The sequence below is a fragment of the Drosophila miranda genome (genome assembly GCF_003369915.1).
Source record: "Drosophila miranda strain MSH22 chromosome Y unlocalized genomic scaffold, D.miranda_PacBio2.1 Contig_Y2_pilon, whole genome shotgun sequence".
NCBI classification, from domain to species: domain Eukaryota; kingdom Metazoa; phylum Arthropoda; class Insecta; order Diptera; family Drosophilidae; genus Drosophila; species Drosophila miranda.
The window spans coordinates 19,095,685-19,120,740 of NW_022881614.1; the positions used below are offsets into that span (position 1 = coordinate 19,095,685).

The following is a 25,056-nucleotide window of genomic DNA, read 5'->3' on the forward strand; positions in this document are numbered from 1 at the left end:
CACACACACACACCGCTCTCGCCCTCCCCCTCGTCACTGTTTTTTAAGCATTAATTATGTACGGTCTGTTGATTTATTATTCACAGCCTTCATGGTTAATGAGGGGAAATAGCGGGAGGGAGGGGGGAGGCATCGGGTAGGTCAAGCCAAAGAATAACAGCATTGGCAACGTGACTGCCAGAAAGCAGGATATTACATGTTCTGCAATATTCCTGTTATTATACCCGATACTCAAAATGAGTATTGGGGTATATTAGATTTGTGGTAAAAGTGGATGTGTGTAACGTCCAGAAGGAATCGTTTCCGACCCCATAAAGTATATATATTCTTGATCAGCATCAATAGCCGAGTCGATTGAGCCATGTCTGTCTGTCCGTCTGTCCGTATGTCCGTCCGTCTGTCCGTCCCTATTAGCCCCTAGTGCTCAAGAGCACTAGCTATAAGAGCTAGAGCAACGATGTTTTGGATCCAGACTTCTGTGATATGTCACTGCTACAAAAATATTTCAAAACTTCGCCCCGCCCACTTCCGCCCCCACAAAGGACGAAAATCTGTGGCATCCACAATTTTAAAGATAAGAGAAAACCAAAAACGCAGAATCGTAGAGAATGACAATATCTTTTAGACTGCAGAACTTGAATAAGATCGTATTATTATTATAGCCAGCATCAAGAAAACAATTTCATTTTTTCTCGCCCTGTCTCTCTCTAACACACACGTAGCATAGCCGGCTTTGCTTAGAGTAAAACATTAGCGCCTAGATCTCAGAGACTATAAAAGCTAGAGCAACCAAATTTGTTATCCACACTCCTTATAAATCGGACCGAGACGATTTTTTTTCAAAATTTCGCCACACCCCCTTCCGCCCCCGCAAAGGATGAAACATTTGGGGATATTCACAAATCTCAGAGACTATTAAGGCTAGAGTAACCAAATTCGGTATCCGCACTCCTGTTAGATCTCACTTTAAAACGTATATCTCAAAATTTAGCCCCACCCCCTTCCGCCCCCACAAAGGACGAAAATCTGTTGCATCCACAATATTGAGGATACGAGAAAACTAAAAACGCAGAATCATAGATAATGACCATATCTATCAGATTGCTGAATCTGGACCAGATCAGATAATTTTTATAGCCAAAAGGAACAAATCAATTTGCACTGGCTACGCAGCGCCCGACGTCACGCTCAGACTGATTTTCTGTCTCTCTCGCACGCACTCTTTGTCGTGTCGTTTAATATTAGCGGCGTCTGCCGGAGGAGAGCCATACTGACTTAGTATCGGGTATAACTGTAGAGTTGCGGTGTCCGCTGCAACTCACAACGTTCCCCCTCGTTTTTTTTTACCATAACACATATGTATGGGCATGTGTTGCATGTCCTGGGAAAGTATTTCATATTTTCACATGAAGCCTTAAGCGTTCCAACCCCAGCATCGATTTCCACAGTCGCACGAGCGGGGTGCGGGGTGCAGCCAGGGCGTGTGCTCCGCCCTCGCCCCGAATCCGATACGGTGCCAGGCACCAGTCAGCCAGTCACTGGTGGCAAGGTCCTGTCCTCGTTCCCTCCACTATGGAAACTTTAAAAGTGCCGTTTTTCTATTACGAAAACGAAAATCCTAGAATCGTAGAATATTTGTTTTTCTGGGTCTCTTACTTACTCTTTTGTTGAGTAATTTGATTTGAAATCGATAAGGAAGCATTAAACGTGATATTATGGCTATGGAAACATGTAAATAAAAAAATATGGGGATGTGGATAGAGCTATATGAGGTGGGATATGGTGTTGGAGAGCAGAGGAAGTGGGTTTCTCCCGAATCCTTCAATACCCATCACCGCTGTATCTTCCTCTCCTCTGAGTCACTACAAGGGTCTTTAAACTTCCAATGTCAAAAAAAAGGAGCCTGCTTTTTAAATTCAATTAAAGATACCCGAAACAAACAAATTTCTAGTTTATATGGAACGTTATAAAGATGACTACTCTTCCACAAAACGAAAGCTGTGTGCAGTGTAAGAAATCCTTTCATTTGTTGTCTGCCAAATGGAGATCCAATTGTGCCTTTGTGTTTGGGGGAAAGTCGCGGAAGACAAACATTTCGGAGCTAAATGGCATGTGGCATGTGGCATGTGGCAAGGGGCTCTGGCCTTTGCTTGGGGCTTTCCTTTGATTTTATCGCTCGTCAAGCCCCCAAGTTGCGAGCATTGATTAAAGTTCGAGGTGTCCTCGTTACTCGAGCGAAGTAGAGCAGACCGGAACGGATAGACACGCCCATTGTGGCCCCCCATACCCCTCAATCCCTTAATATGGTTACTTATTGTTTGGTTTTGGTTCCTTGAACCTCGTTTGCCGTGAGGTGATGTGATGATGCCAGTCGCTGGGTGAATAGATGGATGGGGCACTTACATACAAACGTCTGCTTTGGGGGCCCAATTATTAACCGGATATCCATCTTAATTACAGCCTACGTTATCTCTTTAAGATGTCACTGGCCGTGTCGCTGCGCCGGGCTCTTCAGGGGTTCCTCTCGGGCGCCATCTTCATCCTCACCGTGCTGTACTGGAACCAGGGTGGCAGCAAAACACAGGCGTACAGCGAGGCGTTCGAACGCCCCCACAGTCACAAGGACGGCTCCTCCTTTCCCATGTGAGTGTAAAATATTAATTACGGAGATGATTCCCCGACTGAAGCCCATTCCTCTTCATTTTACAGACCCGTGGAGATGTTTTGGACATACAAATGCGAGAATGACCGATGTATGCGGGTGAGCTATCATCCTGGGAAGACCGGCAAACGTGTCTCCTTCATCACCTGCTCGATGACCTGCGGGTACGTCAACATCTGGCCAGCACCGACCGTCAAATCATTGGTCAGCGCCCACACAACCAGCTTCTCGGTGGAGGTTGTGCAACTGGAGCAGGACACACCGCATCGGGAGGTGCGGAAGGAGCTGCAGCTGGCCTTTGACTGTTTCCTCAAGGATCTGCGCCAGATACAGAGACTGGACTACGCTACCAGTCCACCTGAGACGGGCGAAAGTGAATCCTCATCGTGGGCATCGCAGAACGATGTGGTAGGAGCCGCTATTTCTGGGGAGAGGCGACCAGGTGTTCTGGAGAGTCTGGTGGTGAAGATCAACGTGGAAAAGTCCGGAGATGTCTGCTTCAGCCTGGATAACGATGAGAGCTATGAGCTGACCGCCATCAGTAAGAGACGGATTGTAGCCCGGTCTTAGCCACGTCTAATATCTCCCTTTTATTTTTTAGCGGAAGGCCACCGCCTGCAGGTGGAGATCACGGCGAACTCGTTCTTTGGGGCCCGCCACGGCCTGTCCACGCTGCAGCAACTCATCTGGTTCGACGACGAGGATCACCTGCTGCACACGTACGTCAACAGCAAGGTGAAGGATGCCCCGAAGTTCCACTATCGCGGCCTGATGCTGGATACCTCACGGCACTTTTTTTCGGTGGAGGCGATCAAGCGAACGATCGTGGGAATGGGTTTGTCCAAGCTGAATCGCTTCCACTGGCATCTGACAGATGCGCAGAGCTTTCCGTATATCTCGCGCAACTATCCGGAGCTGGCCGAGCACGGGGCCTACTCGGAGGGCGAGACGTACACGGTGCAGGATGTGCGCGAGGTGGCCGACTTTGCCAAGATCCATGCCGGCAATGGCTGGGACTGGGGGCCCAAGAGGGGCATGGGCGAGCTGGCCGTGTGCATCAATCAGCAGCCGTGGAGCTTCTACTGCGGAGAGCCACCGTGCGGGCAGCTCAATCCGAAGAACAACCACACCTACCTCATCCTGCAGCGCCTCTACGAGGAGCTGCTGCAGGTGACGGGGCCCACGGACCTCTTTCATCTGGGCGGCGACGAGGTGAATCTCGACTGCTGGGCCCAGTACTTTAACGACACGGATCTGCGGGGCTTGTGGTGCGATTTCATGCTGCAGGCGATGGCCAGGTAAGTGGCTTACTCCCTCTTATACCCTACCACTTTTCTAGCGATCTGTATTCCCTTTTCTGACAGGCTGAAGTTGGCCAATAATGGTGTGTCCCCCAAGTATTTGGCCGTCTGGTCGAGCGCCCTGACCAACACCAAGTGTCTTCCAAACAGTCAATTCACGGTGCAGGTGTGGGGCGGCAGCACTTGGCAGGAGAACTACGACCTTCTGGATAATGGATACAACGTGATCTTCTCGCACGTTGACGCCTGGTACTTGGACTGCGGCTTCGGCAGCTGGCGGAGCACAGGAGAGGCCGCCTGCTCCCCCTATCGCACCTGGCAAAACGTCTACAAGCATCGGCCCTGGGAACGCATGCGTCTGGACAAGAAGCGGCGCAAGCAGGTGTGTTCCTATATGCATTTCTCATCCTATGTTCCTATATAGCATTATCTAATCTCCAAACTCCAAACTCCCAGGTATTGGGCGGCGAGGCCTGCCTCTGGACGGAGCAGGTGGACGAGAATCAGCTGGACAATCGGCTGTGGCCCCGTGCCGGTGCCCTGGGCGAGCGCCTGTGGTCGGATCCCAGCGATGATCATGATCTGGATATTATGGCCCCGGAGGTGTTCCGCCGCATCTCGCTATTTCGCACCCGTCTCGTCGAGCTGGGCATCAAGGCGGAGGCTCTGTTCCCCAAATATTGTGCCCAGAATCCTGGAGAATGCATTTGATACTACCTTTAAGATGAGTAAATCCCAATCCAAACACCCCCGATCACCCAATACTCCCGACATGTGCGCTAGTTAGTTTATAGCGAATTGTTATTTTATATAAGAAAGGAAGAAGGACGCGAAAGAGACACCCAAGCTTCGCAGAAGTTGTGCGGCAGTTTACAGGAGTAGCAGGAAGCGACTGTATGAAATGGTTTCTGGCATAAACCATGACTCGAATTTATTTTCGATAGAAAACACATTCACACACTCAACACCCACACACATACTTAGTACAATTCAAATCGAATTATAGCGCACACATGATATAGACAGACATACATACATATGTAGATCGGATACAGGCAGACATGACCGATATAGGGAAACGATTACCATTAAGCGTTCATAGTTTTTAATTGTAGATTTCATACGCATCCATACACACACTCACACTCACAACCACATACAGACATAGGACTAAATTCTACATGTATGTATACATATAGGCTTATAAGTATATTGGATCTTAGAACCACTAGAATTGAAAAATGCCAAACCTTTTTTGATATTTTGAACAAGCTTTATTCGCAGAACATCAATTATTATGTTTAAGATGACAGCAAAATGATATTTCTACCCACTTGTTTCTTACATTATTTTTGATTTCACTAATATCACTATTTTTGTTTTACTCTAAGTTTTAATTAGATTTAAATTAGATTTTCAGTGATATAAACAATGTGACCTTAAGAAAAACTAAACAAAAAGGAAAAAACAAAATGCTAAAACGCAAGAAACTTAGAATTTAAAACAATTATTAATTATTATTAATTATTAATTTTGCACGCATTGGCACATAATTGATAAAACTAGACAATTAGTAGCTAATTTTAGAATGTATACTAAAATGGGTCACCTTCACAGTGTTTTGGGTTTCGTTTTCTTTTCGCTATATCTACATTCGGAATGACGTTAATTCCCCATGTTACCAACATGTTTTCGTACTTAAGATAGACTTTTGGCATCAGATCGGACCATCATAAATCTCTTTTAGTTTAACCTTAACTTTTGCTGTAACTTCAAGTCATGTTCGAAAATAAATTAAAAGTCAAAATAAAGCAGGTGCATGTCCGCCTTTGGTGTTTCCTGGATTTGTCTACTGTATATATTTGTATATGGCAGCAGCTATAGGGACTGCCTTTGCTGCTTCAACTTTGCCTCATGGTAAGTTCGCCCATTGAATCCATAGCCCAAGGCAACAATTTGCTTAAACTAATGTTTGGTTTCCCCACTTAGGAACAGTTTTCCAGAGCGTGACACTGCCAAAAGAAGAAACCCTGAAGCCGAGTGATTAGGAGATCCGACAGTCAGGATTCCGGACCAGAAATTAATGAACAATTGAAACCGAAGAGCACGCCAGGCTGGAGACCAAGGACTGGACCAGTTCTACAAAGGATTCATACATTTGAATATATGTACTTGTAGTTCCTAAACAAAATCGGTGATATTGATGCTGTGGTATTGTTCCTGTGTCGCCAGGCGAGTGTGCGGCGTGGGACGCAGGCAGATCACACACTCTTCGGTGCTGAAATTGTCGATTCAAAGAGGAAGGGTTGCGGAGCGATGAATTTGGGAATGCGAATCATTTTTATACAAAATATAATACTTTAATTTTTGCTCTTACGGCTAACTACGTATATCATGCGATACTTTTGAACAATAGGATATTTTATGGCGCAATTATGTACAATTGTAGGATAGGAGGAAATCTCTGTATAGTGTACATAGATCGGTGTGTGTGTTTGTGGCTTTTGTGTGTGTGGTGATCGATCATTCATAGTGGCCGGTGGGTACGGGACTTGTTGAGGTCAGTCTATAAGAAAACGATAAACAGAACAGGAAAACCGAAATCAGGAATAAGGAATGATAAAGAACTGGCGCTTAGGGCATACCTTACTATAAACGATACTCTCCAGGGCTTCTATGGTATGGCATGTGTGTTAGCAGATTAAACGAGCAGGCGGGTTAATTGAACAGAAGATAGAGAAAGGAGAAAGCATCTACATGAGCACTGCGTATACGCACCGTAGACTTTCGGTTCGCGATCTCTGCGAGTAGTCTTTGGAGGCGCGATGCCTGGAATGGAAATTAATTGGTTAAGTGACAACAGCGACGACAGCATGAAGAGCTACAACTAAAACTAAAACAGAAGCAGCCACATCTACTATACGTTGTGAGGGAGCGTACGCTCCACCCACATTTTTTCCGCCCATCAGTTCGCCGTCATTTTCCCATTGGAGGGACCCGAGATTACGTTATTAGAATTAAGATTTTTTACTTTTCTTTATTGACTTTTCAGTTTTAGGTTAAGGGGGGGGGGGGGGAGGGGGAAGGCCACGAAGGCTACATGACATTAATTTTATACATTATACGGCCCGAGGGGTCTCTAAGCCCCACGTAGCTTATTATCTTCTTTAAAGGGGGGGAAAGTCGCGATCACGGCGGACGCCACTGGCTTTTCAGAACCAAAACCCAACAACAACGCGTCAGCAGTAGCCAAAACGAGAGAGGAATACACCGAGGACCGAAAACCAACGGCATCGACGCAGCAACGGCGTGAATACACCGAGAAAGCAGAAACCCGAAAACAACGACGCAGCAGCGGCCAAAGAGAGACGAGGAATACGCCGAGAACCAAACCCAACAACAACGACGCAGCAGCGGCCAAAGAGAGACGAGGAATACGCCGAGAACCAAACCCAACAAAAACGACGCAGCAGCGGCCAAAGAGAGACGAGCAAAACACCGGGATCCAGCGAGCCGCCGGCATCGACGCGGCAGCGGCAGAAGAGAAACGCCGAGAACAGCGAGCCGCCGGCATCGACGCAGCAACGGCAGAGGAGAAGCGCTGAAAAGATAAGATAACAGCATCAACGCAGCAACGGCAGAAGAGGACCGCTGAGAACAGCAATCAAATCCAGCAACGACGCGCCAGCAGCGGAAAAGAGAGGCGAAAGTCACCGGCGCAGCTATAGACGCCGAACGACGGCGCCGGCCCTCTGCCGCCGCGGAAGATGACGACGCTAGCCGCCCACGCTGACGCTGGATCGGAGAGCCAGCAGAACGCCGGCTCTAAGCTGGGAAAACGTGGAAAGAAAAAGTCGATTGGGAGCAGTCGTAGGAGTCGGACGTGTTCGCGGAAAAATTCGAGTGGCTTGGAAAAAGTAAAAACACGTGGCGGCCCGGATCCACGCCAACGCTATCAGTGACACGGGGAAGATCCGGCATCGACGCTGCGCTTACGGGGAGAAGACCCTGCATCGATACTACACTTACGGAGAGGAGATCCTGCATATACGCTGCATCCACGGGGAAGAGGAGGCTTTTGACGAGTACAAGCGTGGGAGTTCAGGGGTAAGCTAGTCTCTAGACGTGTATACGGGCTGCTGAGCGGTGCGATAGGTAGGGAACCAAGAAAGAATAAAGTGAAATGTAACGAATATAACAGAAACATAGCACGACCTCCAACAATCTATACACTAGGGAACCTGGAGGCCAGGGGCTTCATCTTCTCTGCCTTTCCTCCCGCCTCTTGCCCGAGTCCGTGTGATTCCATCCAGTAGTTCGTAGCCCGACAGGGTCCTGAGGCCGCTGTCCGGCGATTGCCTAGGCGTTCTCGGTGATACCTGTCGTTGTTCCCTCCGCATGATTCCCTCCAGTAGTTTGTGACCCCGCAGGGTCCCGAGGCCGCTATCCGACGATCGTCTAAGCGCCCCCCGGTGACTCCTGTTGGTGTCTCGCCTGATCCCCGTAGTTCCCTGGGTCCCGAAGGGGCTGTCCGGCATTGCCTAAGCCCTCTCGGCGATACCTGCCCTGTATGATAAAGATTTTCGCAGTAATGTTTAGCCCGATAGTGTCCCGTGAGTGCCATCCGGCGATTGCCTAAGCGCTCTCGGCGATACGCGTCGGTATTCTCGTACTCGTAGTAATTCTTAGTTCGGCGGTCTCCCGTAAGTGCTATCCGGCGATTGCCTAGGCACTCTCGGCGATGCTTGCCGGTACCCCCGACCCCCGTAGTAATTCTTAGTTCGACAGTGTCCCGTAAGTGCTATCCGGCGATTGCCTATGCACTCTCGGTGATGCTCGTCGATATCCCTGACCCTCGTAGTAATTCTTAGGCCGACAGGGTCCCGTAAGTACCGTCCGGCGATAGCCTAGGTACTCTCGGCGATACTTGTCGGTATTTCCGCATAGCAAAGTTCCCCTTTCCGCGTCGTAGTAATTCTTAGGCCGACAGGGTCCCGTAAGTACCGTCCGGCGATAGCCTAGGTACTCTCGGCGATACTTGTCGGTATTCCCGCATAGCAAAGTTCCCCTTTCCGCGTCGTAGTAATTCTTAGGCCGACAGGGTCCCGTAAGTACCGTCCGGCGATAGCCTAGGTACTCTCGGCGATACTTGCCGGTATTTACGCATAGCAAAGTCCCCTTTCCGCGTCGTAGTAATTCTTAGGCCGACAAGGTCCCGTAAGTACCGTCCGGCGATGGCCTAGGTACTCTCGGCGATACTTTTCGGTATTACCGCATAGCATAGTCCCCCTTTCCGCTTCGTAGTAACTCTCAGGCCGGCGGGGTCCCGTAAGTACTGTCCGGCGATAGCCTAGGTACTTTCGGCGACAGGTGTCGCATAGTAAAGACCTCCGTATTGATTCTGAGTTCGGTGGGGCCCTGAAGGCGCTATTCGGCGATAACCGGAGTGTTCTCGGTGAAACCAACTGCCCCGTCCCACGATACGATCGCCCCCGTCCGCGGGACTGCGGCCCCGTCCCCCATCGTCGGTCCGAAATACGGAGTCCCGGCAAATTATAAATATTGCTGTAATTTCGACCCTGGAGTAGACTGAGATATGTACCCCAGCCCAGGATCGCTTCCTTACAACATATAAACTTATGTACATATAGTGTCATGTGTAAAGCCCAAATTAATGGATATAGTAGTAGACCGACAATACCAATGCGTTAGGATACCAAATGTGAGTGCAACACTGCGCGCCTATAGCATCTGCAAAGACCCACCTGCGGTTCTTGATTGAGCTACTCCGATGGATGTTCCGACTCTCGCGCCAACGAATGAAGCGATGCCTTAGCGTCTGGCGCACCTCCGAGTTGAGGAAACAATAGAAAAGCGCCACAAAGAAGCCCTATTAGAGGATCATATCATAGATTACTCGCATGATTCCAAGAAACGCTGTAGCCATACCTGTATGCTGATGAGAAATGCCCGTATGGCCTCAAAGAGATTGCGACTGATGCCCTGTTCGGGGCCAGTGAGGACCAGCAGGTAGGTGATCCCAAAGAGGGGAATGAGCACCAGCAGGGTGTGACGGCGCTTCGGCCGGGGTATGCTCGTCGCGCCGGGTTCCACAGAAATTTGTTTGATCTCTGGGTGTGGTAGCTGAAAGAGAGTCTCGTGGTTCAAGAATAAGGCGGGCTTTAAGCGGTAATAAAAGAGATAGAGTTATTTTTATTGTTCTTAAAGGTACAAAGTTTGGTAGTGGCGCGGGTGTTTTTTCTGCCGGCTCTTCCTTCGGGGTCGTCCTTCGGGTTGGCCGCACGTGGCGGATGGTTGCGTGCGGGTCCTGGTAGTGTTCTGGTCGGTGTCGGTTGAGGTCGCGGAGGTCTAATGCCCTCCGAGGGGAAGAATGTTGCGGAGGGTTAATGCGCTCCGAGGGGGAAGGTGGCGGAGGTTTAATGCGCTCCGAGGAGGATAGGAGGATCGCTGGGGCTGCTGGTGGCTGCTACTGATGCTTACCTCTCCACGGGCCGGAGCCGAACTGATGCTGATCGCTCTGGCGGAGCCCTTTTTATTTCCGAAAAGCAGCTGATCGTACGGTCTGTCCCTAGCGCGTTGTGCTGAGGGGTCCCTAACGCGTTTGTACGGATCGGCTGATAGTGTGCCCGTTGGAGCTTGGGTTATGGTCACACTTGGGGCCGTCAGCTGTGGGTGAGACCGTGGCGGCTGTGCCACGGGCCCATTGGTGGTGATCAGCTGTGGTTGGTTTTATGTATCTTTTATTGTTGGTTTATTTATATTTATTTCTTATGTGGCAGGTCTTCATGTATTTGTAGCTTATGTTCTACTTATCCTACTAATACTTATTTTATAGTCTTCATGGCTTGTCTTGGTGTTTCTAGTGATATTGTTGTTGTGTTTGTGGCGCCGGCGCTTGGTCTTCCTGGCGCTGGGCGTCACACTCCCCCCTCCTTTCCCAGTGGAGCGTCGCCAATTGACTTTGTTTGGAACCATGCGCTGATGCGGACATCTCCAACTCGGCCGATCTTCACCCAACACGCCTCCTGTTTCTCGTTCCGTAGTTTGAACCGTCGTTGAGTGTGTTTTGGGCGGTCGTGGAGTTTTGCTTTGACTAGTTCGATCGCCGTGGTCACTAGTTCGAATTTTTCCGGGACCTCCCATTCGCCCGGGATGGTGCCTCTCTGGATGGGTTTCTGGGTTTCCGGTTCTGGTGTTGGCCGCTCGGGGTTTAGGTCTAGCACGTCCCGGTCGGACTCTTCGTCTTCCACTTGTTTTGCCCAGGAAAGTTCCGGGCCTTGTTGTTCGCTGATTCTTCGTGCCGTTTGTTCCTGTAGGTTGGCCTGGTTTGCCCAGCTGATCCTCTTTTTTGTTGGGATTACTTTCTTGTGCGTTGCTACTTGTTCTCCTCGAGTCTCGCGCTGTCCTGCCGTGGTTTCCATCGTTTTGTTTGTTGCTGTTTTCCTTGGTGCTGACACCTTTGTTCCTGATACTTTCATCCGTGAGCTGAGTGGGGGGGCGGCCGATAGTAGTTTTGCCGCTCGGTTTTTGTGGCTGGCCTGTGCCATCCTTTCTTTGAATTTCCGGGCCGAAATGTTGAATTTATCTTCTTTATTTTCCATCTGTCTGAAAAGGTAGAGAGAGGGCATCGTTATTGTGTTTGCTTCCTCTATTTTTGCTGGTTTTAGTTGTGAGACGTGTGCCCGTAGTTTTTTGTTCGTTGTCGTATCTTGTACTGTTATGATCACTGGAGAGGTTAGTTCGAGTACCTTGCACGGACCGGTGTATTTCGGTTCTAGTTTCGCTGTTGTCTTGTCGATTTTTTTCGATAGTGGGTGCGTTCGTACCCATACTAAGTCCCCTCTTTTTGGCTTCCATGCTCGCTTTCGCAAATTGTAATGTCTTGCTTGTTTTGCTGCTGCTTCTTCCATGTTTTGCCTGGCTATTGTTTCTGTTTGTTTTCGTTTGTCGGTGTTTTCCTGGTTTGTTTGATTGTTGAACCCTGACCCTAGTGTTACCTCGTCGAATAGGTTGCCCGGCAATCTAAGTTCTCTCCCGAATATCAGGTATGCTGGACTAAACCCTGTTGCTTCTGACTTGCTGCTATTTATCGCTAGGGTTAGTTCTGGTAGTTGTTCGTCCCATTTGTTGTGTTTCCCTCCCGCGAATTGTGCGATCATCGTCTTTAGTGTTCGGTTCGCTCGTTCGGTTGGGTTTTCTTGTGGTGTGTATGGTGCCGTGAATTGTTGGGTGATGCCCCACTTTTTCATTACCTGTTTCGTCTTTCTGCTTGTAAATTGTACGCCGTTGTCTGAGATCACTCGCTTTGGTGCACCTCCCCTCGCCAGTATTTTTTCTCTGAACGCCTTTAGGAATGCGTCAGCTGTTGCGCTTCTTGTCGGTGTGACCTCCACCCATTTCGAAAATTTATCGATAAACACGATTAGTGCGGTGTTGCCGTGCGGCGATCTTGGTAGTGGTCCCACGAAATCGACGCATATTGTTTCCCATGGTGCGTTTGCGATTTTGGTCAGCATTTTGCCTGCCGCTGCTTGTTGCGATACCTTAAATTTTTGGCAGCTTTCGCATGTTCGTACGAATCGTGTTACGTCTCTGCTTAGCCCTGGCCAAAAGTATCGCTGCCTTATTCTGATTTTCGTGCGTCTGATCCCGAGATGTCCGGCTGTTGGGTTTGTGTAATTTTCGGTTAGTACCTCTGTCTCTCTTGTTTTGGAACGCACAGTTTCCAGGGTTGATCGTCTTCGTCGTTTTGGCTTGGTATGTGTCGGTATAATCTTCCGTGTTTTATGGTATAATCCGTAGCTTCTTTTGGTGTTATCTCTACTTGGTTCCATTTGTTTTGATACCAAGCGCATTCTACGATTTCTGCTATTCGTGTTTCTTCGCGTGGAAGCGGGAGAGTCCGTCCGCCCCTGCGTTCAACTTGCCTTTCCGATATCGTATTTCGAATGAGAATGGTTGCAGTCCCAATGCCCATCTTGCTACTCGTCCGGATGGGCTTTCGATGGAATTTAACCATTTGAGGGCTAGGTGATCTGTAATTACGATAAATTGGTAGCCTTCCAGGTACATCCTCATCTTGTGTATACCCCAGTAGATGGCTAGGCATTCTTTTTCCGTTGCGGAGTATTTCGTTTCCTCGCTTTTGAGCTTGCGGCTTGCGTAGGAAATTACATGTTCTCCGTCCGCATCTTCCTGGGTCAACACCGCTCCTAGGCCGCAGTCGCTTGCGTCTGTTTGCAGTATGAATGTTTTTCTGAAGTCCGGGCATGCTAATATTGGTGCTTCCGTTAGACACAGCTTTAGGTCTTGGAAGCTGTTGTGCTTCGCCCCACTCAAATTTTTGTCCCTTTTTTAATAGGTCTTGTAGAGCTTTTGCTCTTTAGGTGTACGCTGGTACGAATCTGCGGTACCAAGATGCCAGGCCCAAAAAACTGTGCAGCTGTTTCAGTGTAGTTGGTGCGGTGAGTTCTTTAATGGCCGCCACTTTATCTGGGTCTGTGTGTATTCCTTCCTCGCTCACCATGTGTCCTAGGTATTTAAGTTTCTTTTGGAAAAAGTGACATTTTGCTGCGTTAATGCGTAGGTTTGCTGTCCGTAGTCGTTCGAATACCGTTTGTAGTTTTTGCATGTGTTCAACTTTCGTCCGCCCAATTACGATTATGTCGTCTAGGTATGCGAAAGCGAATGGTTCCATGTCCGGTCCGATTACCGAGTCTAGGGCTCTTTGGAACGTAGCAGGTGCTGTTGTGAGTCCGAATGGCATGACCTTCCATTGGTACAATCCTCGCCCGGGAGCTGTAAAGGCTGTGTAGTGTCGGCTCTGTTTTTCCATAGGGATTTGCCAATACCCTGACTTTAAGTCGAGCGTGCTAATGTATTAAGCCTCTTTAAGCTGATTTAGAATAAAGTCCATCCGTGGTAATGGGTATGCATCCTTCTCTGTTTTTTCGTTTAACAGTCGGTAGTCCACGCAGACCCTCCAATCTCCGGTTTTCTTTTTTATGAGAACAATCGGCGAGCTGTATGGGCTGTGTGATGGTTCTATTAGATCTTGCTTTATGAGTTCGCTGATCTCTTTGTTGATGATTTCCATTTGCGGAGACGGAAGGCAAGCTCGGCCCCTAGGGGCAAATGGTCATACGACCGGACACCCTAGCGGAGACCAGCTGCCTGAAGTCCCGGCACCTGCCGACGAACCAACGACAAACCGGGCTCGCGGCTGGATCGTCGACCCCAATGGGTCATCCGCCTCCCGTCAAGCCCAGCTGAGGCGGATCGGAGAGGCGACTCTTCGACAACAGGACAGGATGCCATGGGGCCAGCGCGCGGCAGCCATCCAAGGGTGGATCGACCGACAAACCCAGGACCCGGGGACCGACGCCGAAGAGGAAGTAGAGCCCGATGGCCGCTTCGCAACTGCAGGTGTCCGCTCGGCGCCTAATCGCGACGTCGCCGCCATGAATCGCCGTTGGTTCGGGAGTTATGGGGCTATCGACGACGACAACGCGACAACGGACACCGACGAGCACGAGACAATAATACGCGACGCTCAAAGCCTGGCGTCCACGCTGCAGGACGAAGGGAACAGACGCCCACTGGCTCGCGGGAACGAATGGGACTCGCCCCTTTGGGCCGAGTGGAAACTGGCCGGTCAAGGTCGGGCAGCCACCCCTCCAGCAGCACACCACGAGGACGAATCCGGGGACGGTGCTGGACACACTACTCCGACGTGTCCCACGCAAGCGATACAGGGAGGAAAGTAGGACCCCAACGCGACGACGGAGAGTCCGATTCCGGGTCCCTCATGAGCCTGGGCTTCGCGCCCCAGGCGAACCAGCAGTGGGCACCAGCCAACCCGTCGGGGTCAGATGACGTCCCGCCTCCCCTCGTAGCCGCCCACGCCGGACTACCCCCACAACGTCCCGATGAGGGAGTCGTTGACTTCGACTCCGAAGAGAGCCTCCCGCTGGAGTATGGCGATCCTCCGACTCCACCCTACGGTAGCCGCGGTGCAGGACGACCCGGAATGGGCAGAGGCTCCTCCCGCATGGCGGACCAACGCGCCAGGTCGACAGTTGCCCCGGGACCTCATATCCAACATCACCGTATTCTTACGCGATCGCGCCTACCGACTGGGAGTCCGGCGACTGGAGGTCCATGACGGCACTTGCTTCCTCATAAAGATTACCCGCAGCCGGGCCGTCACCGTCACTCTTCGGCACCCCCGAAGTATGGAGGGGTGTGAGGGAGCGTACGCTCCACCCACATTTTTTCCGCCCATCAGTTCGCCGTCATTTTCCCATTGGAGGGACCCGATATTACGTTATTAGAATTAAGATTTTTTACTTTTCTTTATTGACTTTTCAGTTTTAGGTTAAGGGGGGGGGGGGGGGGGGGGAGGGGGGAAAGGCCACGAAGGCTACATGACATTAATTTTATACATTATACGGCCCGAGGGGTCTCTAAGCCCCACGTAGCTTATTATCTTCTTTAAAGGGGGGGAAAGTCGCGATCACGGCGGACGCCACTGGCTTTTCAGAACCAAAACCCAACAACAACGCGTCAGCAGTAGCCAAAACGAGAGAGGAATACACCGAGGACCGAAAACCAACGGCATCGACGCAGCAACGGCGTGAATACACCGAGAAAGCAGAAACCCGAAAACAACGACGCAGCAGCGGCCAAAGAGAGACGAGGAATACGCCGAGAACCAAACCCAACAACAACGACGCAGCAGCGGCCAAAGAGAGACGAGGAATACGCCGAGAACCAAACCCAACAAAAACGACGCAGCAGCGGCCAAAGAGAGACGAGCAAAACACCGGGATCCAGCGAGCCGCCGGCATCGACGCGGCAGCGGCAGAAGAGAAACGCCGAGAACAGCGAGCCGCCGGCATCGACGCAGCAACGGCAGAGGAGAAGCGCTGAAAAGATAAGATAACAGCATCAACGCAGCAACGGCAGAAGAGGACCGCTGAGAACAGCAATCAAATCCAGCAACGACGCGCCAGCAGCGGAAAAGAGAGGCGAAAGTCACCGGCGCAGCTATAGACGCCGAACGACGGCGCCGGCCCTCTGCCGCCGCGGAAGATGACGACGCTAGCCGCCCACGCTGACGCTGGATCGGAGAGCCAGCAGAACGCCGGCTCTAAGCTGGGAAAACGTGGAAAGAAAAAGTCGATTGGGAGCAGTCGTAGGAGTCGGACGTGTTCGCGGAAAAATTCGAGTGGCTTGGAAAAAGTAAAAACACGTGGCGGCCCGGATCCACGCCAACGCTATCAGTGACACGGGGAAGATCCGGCATCGACGCTGCGCTTACGGGGAGAAGACCCTGCATCGATACTACACTTACGGAGAGGAGATCCTGCATCTACGCTGCACCCACGGGGAAGAGGAGGCTTTCGACGAGTACAAGCGTGGGAGTTCAGGGGTAAGCTAGTCTCTAGACGTGTATACGGGCTGCTGAGCGGTGCGATAGGTAGGGAACCAAGAAAGAATAAAGTGAAATGTAACGAATATAACAGAAACATAGCACGACCTCCAACAATCTATACACTAGGGAACCTGGAGGCCTGGGGCTTCATCTTCTCTGCCTTTCCTCCCGCCTCTTGCCCGAGTCCGTGTGATTCCATCCAGTAGTTTGTAGCCCGACAGGGTCCTGAGGCCGCTGTCCGGCGATTGCCTAGGCGTTCTCGGTGATACCTGTCGTTGTTCCCTCCGCATGATTCCCTCCAGTAGTTTGTGACCCCGCAGGGTCCCGAGGCCGCTATCCGACGATCGTCTAAGCGCCCCCCGGTGACTCCTGTTGGTGTCTCGCCTGATCCCCGTAGTTCCCTGGGTCCCGAAGGGGCTGTCCGGCATTGCCTAAGCCCTCTCGGCGATACCTGCCCTGTATGATAAAGATTTTCGCAGTAATGTTTAGCCCGATAGTGTCCCGTGAGTGCCATCCGGCGATTGCCTAAGCGCTCTCGGCGATACGCGTCGGTATTCTCGTACTCGTAGTACGAGAGTGCCTAGGCAATCGCCGGATAGCACTTACGGGACACCGCCGAACTAAGAATGGCGGTGTCCCGTAAGTGCTATCCGGCGATTGCCTAGGCATTCTCGGCGATGCCTGTCGATATCCCCGACCCCCGTAGTAATTCTTAGTTCGGCGGTGTCCCGTAAGTGCTATCCGGCGATTGCCTAGGCACTCTCGGCGATGCCTGTCGATATCCCTGACCCCCGTAGTAATTCTTAGTTCGACAGTGTCCCGTAAGTGCTATCCGGCGATTGCCTATGCACTCTCGGTGATGCTCGTCGATATCCCTGACCCTCGTAGTAATTCTTAGGCCGACAGGGTCCCGTAAGTACCGTCCGGCGATAGCCTAGGTACTCTCGGCGATACTTGTCGGTATTTCCGCATAGCAAAGTCCCCCTTTCCGCTTCGTAGTAACTCTCAGGCCGGCGGGGTCCCGTAAGTACTGTCCGGCGATAGCCTAGGTACTTTCGGCGACAGGTGTCGCATAGTAAAGACCTCCGTATTGATTCTGAGTTCGGTGGGGCCCTGAAGGCGCTATTCGGCGATAACCGGAGTGTTCTCGGTGAAACCAACTGCCCCGTCCCACGATACGATCGCCCCCGTCCGCGGGACTGCGGCCCCGTCCCCCATCGTCGGTCCGAAATACGGAGTCCCGGCAAATTATAAATATTGCTGTAATTTCGACCCTGGAGTACATATAGTGTCATGTGTAAAGCCCAAATTAATGGATATAGTAGTAGACCGACAATACCAATGCGTTAGGATACCAAATGTGAGTGCAACACTGCGCGCCTATAGCATCTGCAAAGACCCACCTGCGGTTCTTGATTGAGCTACTCCGATGGATGTTCCGACTCTCGCGCCAACGAATGAAGCGATGCCTTAGCGTCTGGCGCACCTCCGAGTTGAGGAAACAATAGAAAAGTGCCACAAAGAAGCCCTATTAGAGGATCATATCATAGATTACTCGCATGATTCCAAGAAACGCTGTAGCCATACCTGTATGCTGATGAGAAATGCCCGTATGGCCTCAAAGAGATTGCGACTGATGCCCTGTTCGGGGCCAGTGAGGACCAGCAGGTAGGTGTGATCCCAAAGAGGGGAATGAGCACCAGCAGGGTGTGACGGCGCTTCGGCCGGGGTATGCTCGTCGCGCCGGGTTCCACAGAAATTTGTTTGATCTCTGGGTGTGGTAGCTGAAAGAGAGTCTCGTGGTTCAAGAATAAGGCGGGCTTTAAGCGGTAATAAAAGAGATAGAGTTATTTTTATTGTTCTTAAAGGTACAAAGTTTGGTAGTGGCGCGGGTGTTTTTTCTGCCGGCTCTTCCTTCGGGGTCGTCCTTCGGGTTGGCCGCACGTGGCGGATGGTTGCGTGCGGGTCCTGGTAGTCTTCTGGTCGGTGTCGGTTGAGGTCGCGGAGGTCTAATGCGCTCCGAGGGGAAGAATGTTGCGGAGGGTGAATGCGCTCCGAGGAGAAATAATGTTGCGGAGGGTTAATGCGCTCCGAGGAGGAATAATGTTGCGGAGGGGGAATGCGCTCCGAGGAGAAATAATGTTGCGGAGGGTGAATGCGCTCCGAGGAGAAATAATGTTGCGGAGGGTTAATGCGCTCCGAGGATAAATAATGTTGCGGAGGATTTATGCGCGCCGAGGAGAAATAATGTTGCGGAGGGTTAATGCGCTCCGAGGAGAAATAATGTTGCGGAGGGTGAATGCGCTCCGAGGAGAAACAATGTTGCGGAGGGTGAATGCGCTCCGAGGAGAAATAATGTTGCGGAGGGTGAATGCGCTCCGAGGAGAAATAATGTTGCGGAGGGTGAATGCGCTCCGAGGAGGAATAATGTTGCGGAGGGGGAATGCGCTCCGAGGAGAAATAATGTTGCGGAGGATTTATGCGCGCCGAGGAGAAATAATGTTGCGGAGGGTTAATGCGCTCCGAGGAGAAATAATGTTGCGGAGGGTGAATGCGCTCCGAGGAGAAATAATGTTGCGGAGGGTGAATGCGCTCCGAGGAGAAATAATGTTGCGGAGGGTGAATGCGCTCCGAGGAGAAATAATGTTGCGGAGGGTGAATGCGCTCCGAGGAGAAATAATGTTGCGGGGGGGGGATGGGCTCCGAGGAGAAATAATGTTGCGGAGGGTTAATGCGCTCCGAGGGGGAAGGTGGCGGAGGTTTAATGCGCTCCGAGGAGGATAGGAGGATCGCTGGGGCTGCTACTGATGCTTACCTCTCCACGGGCCGGAGCCGAACTGATGCTGATCGCTCTGGCGGAGCCCTTTTTATTTCCGAAAAGCAGCTGATCGTACGGTCTGTCCCTAGCGCGTTGTGCTGAGGGGTCCCTAACGCGTTTGTACGGATCGGCTGATAGTGTGCCCGTTGGAGCTTGGGTTATGGTCACACTTGGGGCCGTCAGCTGTGGGTGAGACCGTGGCGGCTGTGCCACGGGCCCATTGGTGGTGATCAGCTGTGGTTGGTTTTATGTATCTTTTATTGTTGGTTTATTTATATTTATTTCTTATGTGGCAGGTCTTCATGTATTTGTAGCTTATGTTCTACTTATCCTACTAATACTTATTTTATAGTCTTCATGGCTTGTCTTGGTGTTTCTAGTGATATTGTTGTTGTGTTTGTGGCGCCGGCGCTTGGTCTTCCTGGCGCTGGGCGTCACACTCCCCCCTCCTTTCCCAGTGGAGCGTCGCCAATTGACTTTGTTTGGAACCATGCGCTGATGCGGACATCTCCAACTCGGCCGATCTTCACCCAACCCGCCTCCTGTTTCTCGTTCCGTAGTTTGAACCGTCGTTGAGTGTGTTTTGGGCGGTCGTGGAGTTTTGCTTTGACTAGTTCGATCGCCGTGGTCACTAGTTCGAATTTTTCCGGGACCTCCCATTCGCCCGGGATGGTGCCTCTCTGGATGGGTTTCTGGGTTTCCGGTTCTGGTGTTGGCCGCTCGGGGTTTAGGTCTAGCACGTCCCGGTCGGACTCTTCGTCTTCCACTTGTTTTGCCCAGGAAAGTTCCGGGCCTTGTTGTTCGCTGATTCTTCGTGCCGTTTGTTCCTGTAGGTTGGCCTGGTTTGCCCAGCTGATCCTCTTTTTTGTTGGGATTACTTTCTTGTGCGTTGCTACTTGTTCTCCTCGAGTCTCGCGCTGTCCTGCCGTGGTTTCCATCGTTTTGTTTGTTGCTGTTTTCCTTGGTGCTGACACCTTTGTTCCTGATACTTTCATCCGTGAGCTGAGTGGGGGGGCGGCCGATAGTAGTTTTGCCGCTCGGTTTTTGTGGCTGGCCTGTGCCATCCTTTCTTTGAATTTCCGGGCCGAAATGTTGAATTTATCTTCTTTATTTTCCATCTGTCTGAAAAGGTAGAGAGAGGGCATCGTTATTGTGTTTGCTTCCTCTATTTTTGCTGGTTTTAGTTGTGAGACGTGTGCCCGTAGTTTTTTGTTCGTTGTCGTATCTTGTACTGTTATGATCACTGGAGAGGTTAGTTCGAGTACCTTGCACGGACCGGTGTATTTCGGTTCTAGTTTCGCTGTTGTCTTGTCGATTTTTTTCGATAGTGGGTGCGTTCGTACCCATACTAAGTCCCCTCTTTTTGGCTTCCATGCTCGCTTTCGCAAATTGTAATGTCTTGCTTGTTTTGCTGCTGCTTCTTCCATGTTTTGCCTGGCTATTGTTTCTGTTTGTTTTCGTTTGTCGGTGTTTTCCTGGTTTGTTTGATTGTTGAACCCTGACCCTAGTGTTACCTCGTCGAATAGGTTGCCCGGCAATCTAAGTTCTCTCCCGAATATCAGGTATGCTGGACTAAACCCTGTTGCTTCTGACTTGCTGCTATTTATCGCTAGGGTTAGTTCTGGTAGTTGTTCGTCCCATTTGTTGTGTTTCCCTCCCGCGAATTGTGCGATCATCGTCTTTAGTGTTCGGTTCGCTCGTTCGGTTGGGTTTTCTTGTGGTGTGTATGGTGCCGTGAATTGTTGGGTGATGCCCCACTTTTTCATTACCTGTTTCGTCTTTCTGCTTGTAAATTGTACGCCGTTGTCTGAGATCACTCGCTTTGGTGCACCTCCCCTCGCCAGTATTTTTTCTCTGAACGCCTTTAGGAATGCGTCAGCTGTTGCGCTTCTTGTCGGTGTGACCTCCACCCATTTCGAAAATTTATCGATAAACACGATTAGTGCGGTGTTGCCGTGCGGCGATCTTGGTAGTGGTCCACGAAATCGACGCATATTGTTTCCCATGGTGCGTTTGCGATTTTGGTCAGCATTTTGCCTGCCGCTGCTTGTTGCGATACCTTAAATTTTTGGCAGCTTTCGCATGTTCGTACGAATCGTGTTACGTCTCTGCTTAGCCCTGGCCAAAAGTATCGCTGCCTTATTCTGATTTTCGTGCGTCTGATCCCGAGATGTCCGGCTGTTGGGTTTGTGTAATTTTCGGTTAGTACCTCTGTCTCTCTTGTTTTGGAACGCACAGTTTCCAGGGTTGATCGTCTTCGTCGTTTTGGCTTGGTATGTGTCGGTATAATCTTCCGTGTTTTATGGTATAATCCGTAGCTTCTTTTGGTGTTATCTCTACTTGGTTCCATTTGTTTTGATACCAAGCGCATTCTACGATTTCTGCTATTCGTGTTTCTTCGCGTGGTAAGCGGGAGAGTCCGTCCGCCACTGCGTTCAACTTGCCTTTCCGATATCGTATTTCGAATGAGAATGGTTGCAGTCCCAATGCCCATCTTGCTACTCGTCCGGATGGGCTTTCGATGGAATTTAACCATTTGAGGGCTAGGTGATCTGTAATTACGATAAATTGGTAGCCTTCCAGGTACATCCTCATCTTGTGTATACCCCAGTAGATGGCTAGGCATTCTTTTTCCGTTGCGGAGTATTTCGTTTCCTCGCTTTTGAGCTTGCGGCTTGCGTAGGAAATTACATGTTCTCCGTCCGCATCTTCCTGGGTCAACACCGCTCCTAGGCCGCAGTCGCTTGCGTCTGTTTGCAGTATGAATGTTTTTCTGAAGTCCGGGCATGCTAATATTGGTGCTTCCGTTAGACACAGCTTTAGGTCTTGGAAGCTGTTGTGCTTCGCCCCACTCAAATTTTTGTCCCTTTTTTAATAGGTCTTGTAGAGCTTTTGCTCTTTAGGTGTACGCTGGTACGAATCTGCGGTACCAAGATGCCAGGCCCAAAAAACTGTGCAGCTGTTTCAGTGTAGTTGGTGCGGTGAGTTCTTTAATGGCCGCCACTTTATCTGGGTCTGTGTGTATTCCTTCCTCGCTCACCATGTGTCCTAGGTATTTAAGTTTCTTTTGGAAAAAGTGACATTTTGCTGCGTTAATGCGTAGGTTTGCTGTCCGTAGTCGTTCGAATACCGTTTGTAGTTTTTGCATGTGTTCAACTTTCGTCCGCCCAATTACGATTATGTCGTCTAGGTATGCGAAAGCGAATGGTTCCATGTCCGGTCCGATTACCGAGTCTAGGGCTCTTTGGAACGTAGCAGGTGCTGTTGTGAGTCCGAATGGCATGACCTTCCATTGGTACAATCCTCGCCCGGGAGCTGTAAAGGCTGTGTAGTGTCGGCTCTGTTTTTCCATAGGGATTTGCCAATACCCTGACTTTAAGTCGAGCGTGCTAATGTATTAAGCCTCTTTAAGCTGATTTAGAATAAAGTCCATCCGTGGTAATGGGTATGCATCCTTCTCTGTTTTTTCGTTTAACAGTCGGTAGTCCACGCAGACCCTCCAATCTCCGGTTTTCTTTTTTATGAGAACAATCGGCGAGCTGTATGGGCTGTGTGATGGTTCTATTAGATCTTGCTTTATGAGTTCGCTGATCTCTTTGTTGATGATTTCCATTTGCGGAGACGGAAGGCAAGCTCGGCCCTAGGGGCAAATGGTCATACGACCGGACACCCTAGCGGAGACCAGCTGCCTGAAGTCCCGGCACCTGCCGACGAACCAACGACAAACCGGGCTCGCGGCTGGATCGTCGACCCCAATGGGTCATCCGCCTCCCGTCAAGCCCAGCTGAGGCGGATCGGAGAGGCGACTCTTCGACAACAGGACAGGATGCCATGGGGCCAGCGCGCGGCAGCCATCCAAGGGTGGATCGACCGACAAACCCAGGACCCGGGGACCGACGCCGAAGAGGAAGTAGAGCCCGATGGCCGCTTCGCAACTGCAGGTGTCCGCTCGGCGCCTAATCGCGACGTCGCCGCCATGAATCGCCGTTGGTTCGGGAGTTATGGGGCTATCGACGACGACAACGCGACAACGGACACCGACGAGCACGAGACAATAATACGCGACGCTCAAAGCCTGGCGTCCACGCTGCAGGACGAAGGGAACAGACGCCCACTGGCTCGCGGGAACGAATGGGACTCGCCCCTTTGGGCCGAGTGGAAACTGGCCGGTCAAGGTCGGGCAGCCACCCCTCCAGCAGCACACCACGAGGACGAATCCGGGGACGGTGCTGGACCACACTACTCCGACGTGTCCCACGCAAGCGATACAGGGAGGAAAGTAGGACCCCAACGCGACGACGGAGAGTCCGATTCCGGGTCCCTCATGAGCCTGGGCTTCGCGCCCCAGGCGAACCAGCAGTGGGCACCAGCCAACCCGTCGGGGTCAGATGACGTCCCGCCTCCCCTCGTAGCCGCCCACGCCGGACTACCCCCACAACGTCCCGATGAGGGAGTCGTTGACTTCGACTCCGAAGAGAGCCTCCCGCTGGAGTATGGCGATCCTCCGACTCCACCCTACGGTAGCCGCGGTGCAGGACGACCCGGAATGGGCAGAGGCTCCTCCCGCATGGCGGACCAACGCGCCAGGTCGACAGTTGCCCCGGGACCTCATATCCAACATCACCGTATTCTTACGCGATCGCGCCTACCGACTGGGAGTCCGGCGACTGGAGGTCCATGACGGCACTTGCTTCCTCATAAAGATTACCCGCAGCCGGGCCGTCACCGTCACTCTTCGGCACCCCCGAAGTATGGAGGGGTGTGAGGGAGCGTACGCTCCACCCACATTTTTTCCGCCCATCAGTTCGCCGTCATTTTCCCATTGGAGGGACCCGATATTACGTTATTAGAATTAAGATTTTTTACTTTTCTTTATTGACTTTTCAGTTTTAGGTTAAGGGGGGGGGGGAGGGGGGAAAGGCCACGAAGGCTACATGACATTAATTTTATACATTATACGGCCCGAGGGGTCTCTAAGCCCCACGTAGCTTATTATCTTCTTTAAAGGGGGGGAAAGTCGCGATCACGGCGGACGCCACTGGCTTTTCAGAACCAAAACCCAACAACAACGCGTCAGCAGTAGCCAAAACGAGAGAGGAATACACCGAGGACCGAAAACCAACGGCATCGACGCAGAAACGGCGTGAATACACCGAGAAAGCAGAAACCCGAAAACAACGACGCAGCAGCGGCCAAAGAGAGACGAGGAATACGCCGAGAACCAAACCCAACAACAACGACGCAGCAGCGGCCAAAGAGAGACGAGGAATACGCCGAGAACCAAACCCAACAAAAACGACGCAGCAGCGGCCAAAGAGAGACGAGGAAAACACCGGGATCCAGCGAGCCGCCGGCATCGACGCGGCAGCGGCAGAAGAGAAACGCCGAGAACAGCGAGCCGCCGGCATCGACGCAGCAACGGCAGAGGAGAAGCGCTGAAAAGATAAGATAACAGCATCAACGCAGCAACGGCAGAAGAGGACCGCTGAGAACAGCAATCAAATCCAGCAACGACGCGCCAGCAGCGGAAAAGAGAGGCGAAAGTCACCGGCGCAGCTATAGACGCCGAACGACGGCGCCGGCCCTCTGCCGCCGCGGAAGATGACGACGCTAGCCGCCCACGCTGACGCTGGATCGGAGAGCCAGCAGAACGCCGGCTCTAAGCTGGGAAAACGTGGAAAGAAAAAGTCGATTGGGAGCAGTCGTAGGAGTCGGACGTGTTCGCGGAAAAATTCGAGTGGCTTGGAAAAAGTAAAAACACGTGGCGGCCCGGATCCACGCCAACGCTATCAGTGACACGGGGAAGATCCGGCATCGA

The 25,056-nt window shown here is 51.3% G+C and overlaps 2 protein-coding genes and 1 pseudogene across 3 annotated transcripts in view; 1 reads left to right on the top strand and 2 right to left on the bottom strand.

The window, feature by feature from the left end:
• The window catches only part of LOC117185865 (probable beta-hexosaminidase fdl), a 28,026-nt gene extending 22,603 nt beyond the window's left edge, over window positions 1-5,423 (top strand). The window contains exons 1-6 of one of the 2 annotated variants that reach the window (XM_033398087.1): window positions 1,930-2,009; window positions 2,461-2,643; window positions 2,710-3,203; window positions 3,264-3,960; window positions 4,027-4,345; window positions 4,420-5,423. In XM_033398087.1, coding sequence (XP_033253978.1) covers window positions 1,957-2,009; window positions 2,461-2,643; window positions 2,710-3,203; window positions 3,264-3,960; window positions 4,027-4,345; window positions 4,420-4,674 — 2,001 coding nt within the window. In that variant the 5' untranslated portion in view covers window positions 1,930-1,956 and the 3' untranslated portion in view covers window positions 4,675-5,423. Of the gene's footprint in view, window positions 1-1,929; window positions 2,010-2,460; window positions 2,644-2,709; window positions 3,204-3,263; window positions 3,961-4,026; window positions 4,346-4,419 lie in introns of those variants that run through there. The other variant, XM_033398088.1, reaches the window with a different exon arrangement.
• A 704-nt stretch (window positions 5,424-6,127) lies between these two features.
• Window positions 6,128-10,038, bottom strand: LOC117193825 (diuretic hormone receptor-like; the record flags this gene model as incomplete). Its single annotated transcript, XM_033398535.1, has 3 exons — window positions 6,128-6,241; window positions 9,729-9,853; window positions 9,913-10,038. Coding segments are annotated over 3 exons (348 nt in total), but the record flags the coding sequence as incomplete, so codon positions are not given.
• Window positions 10,039-17,729: 7,691 nt separating this feature from the next.
• LOC117193826 lies at window positions 17,730-18,153 on the bottom strand (annotated as a pseudogene).
• Between the last annotated feature and the right edge of the window lie 6,903 nt (window positions 18,154-25,056).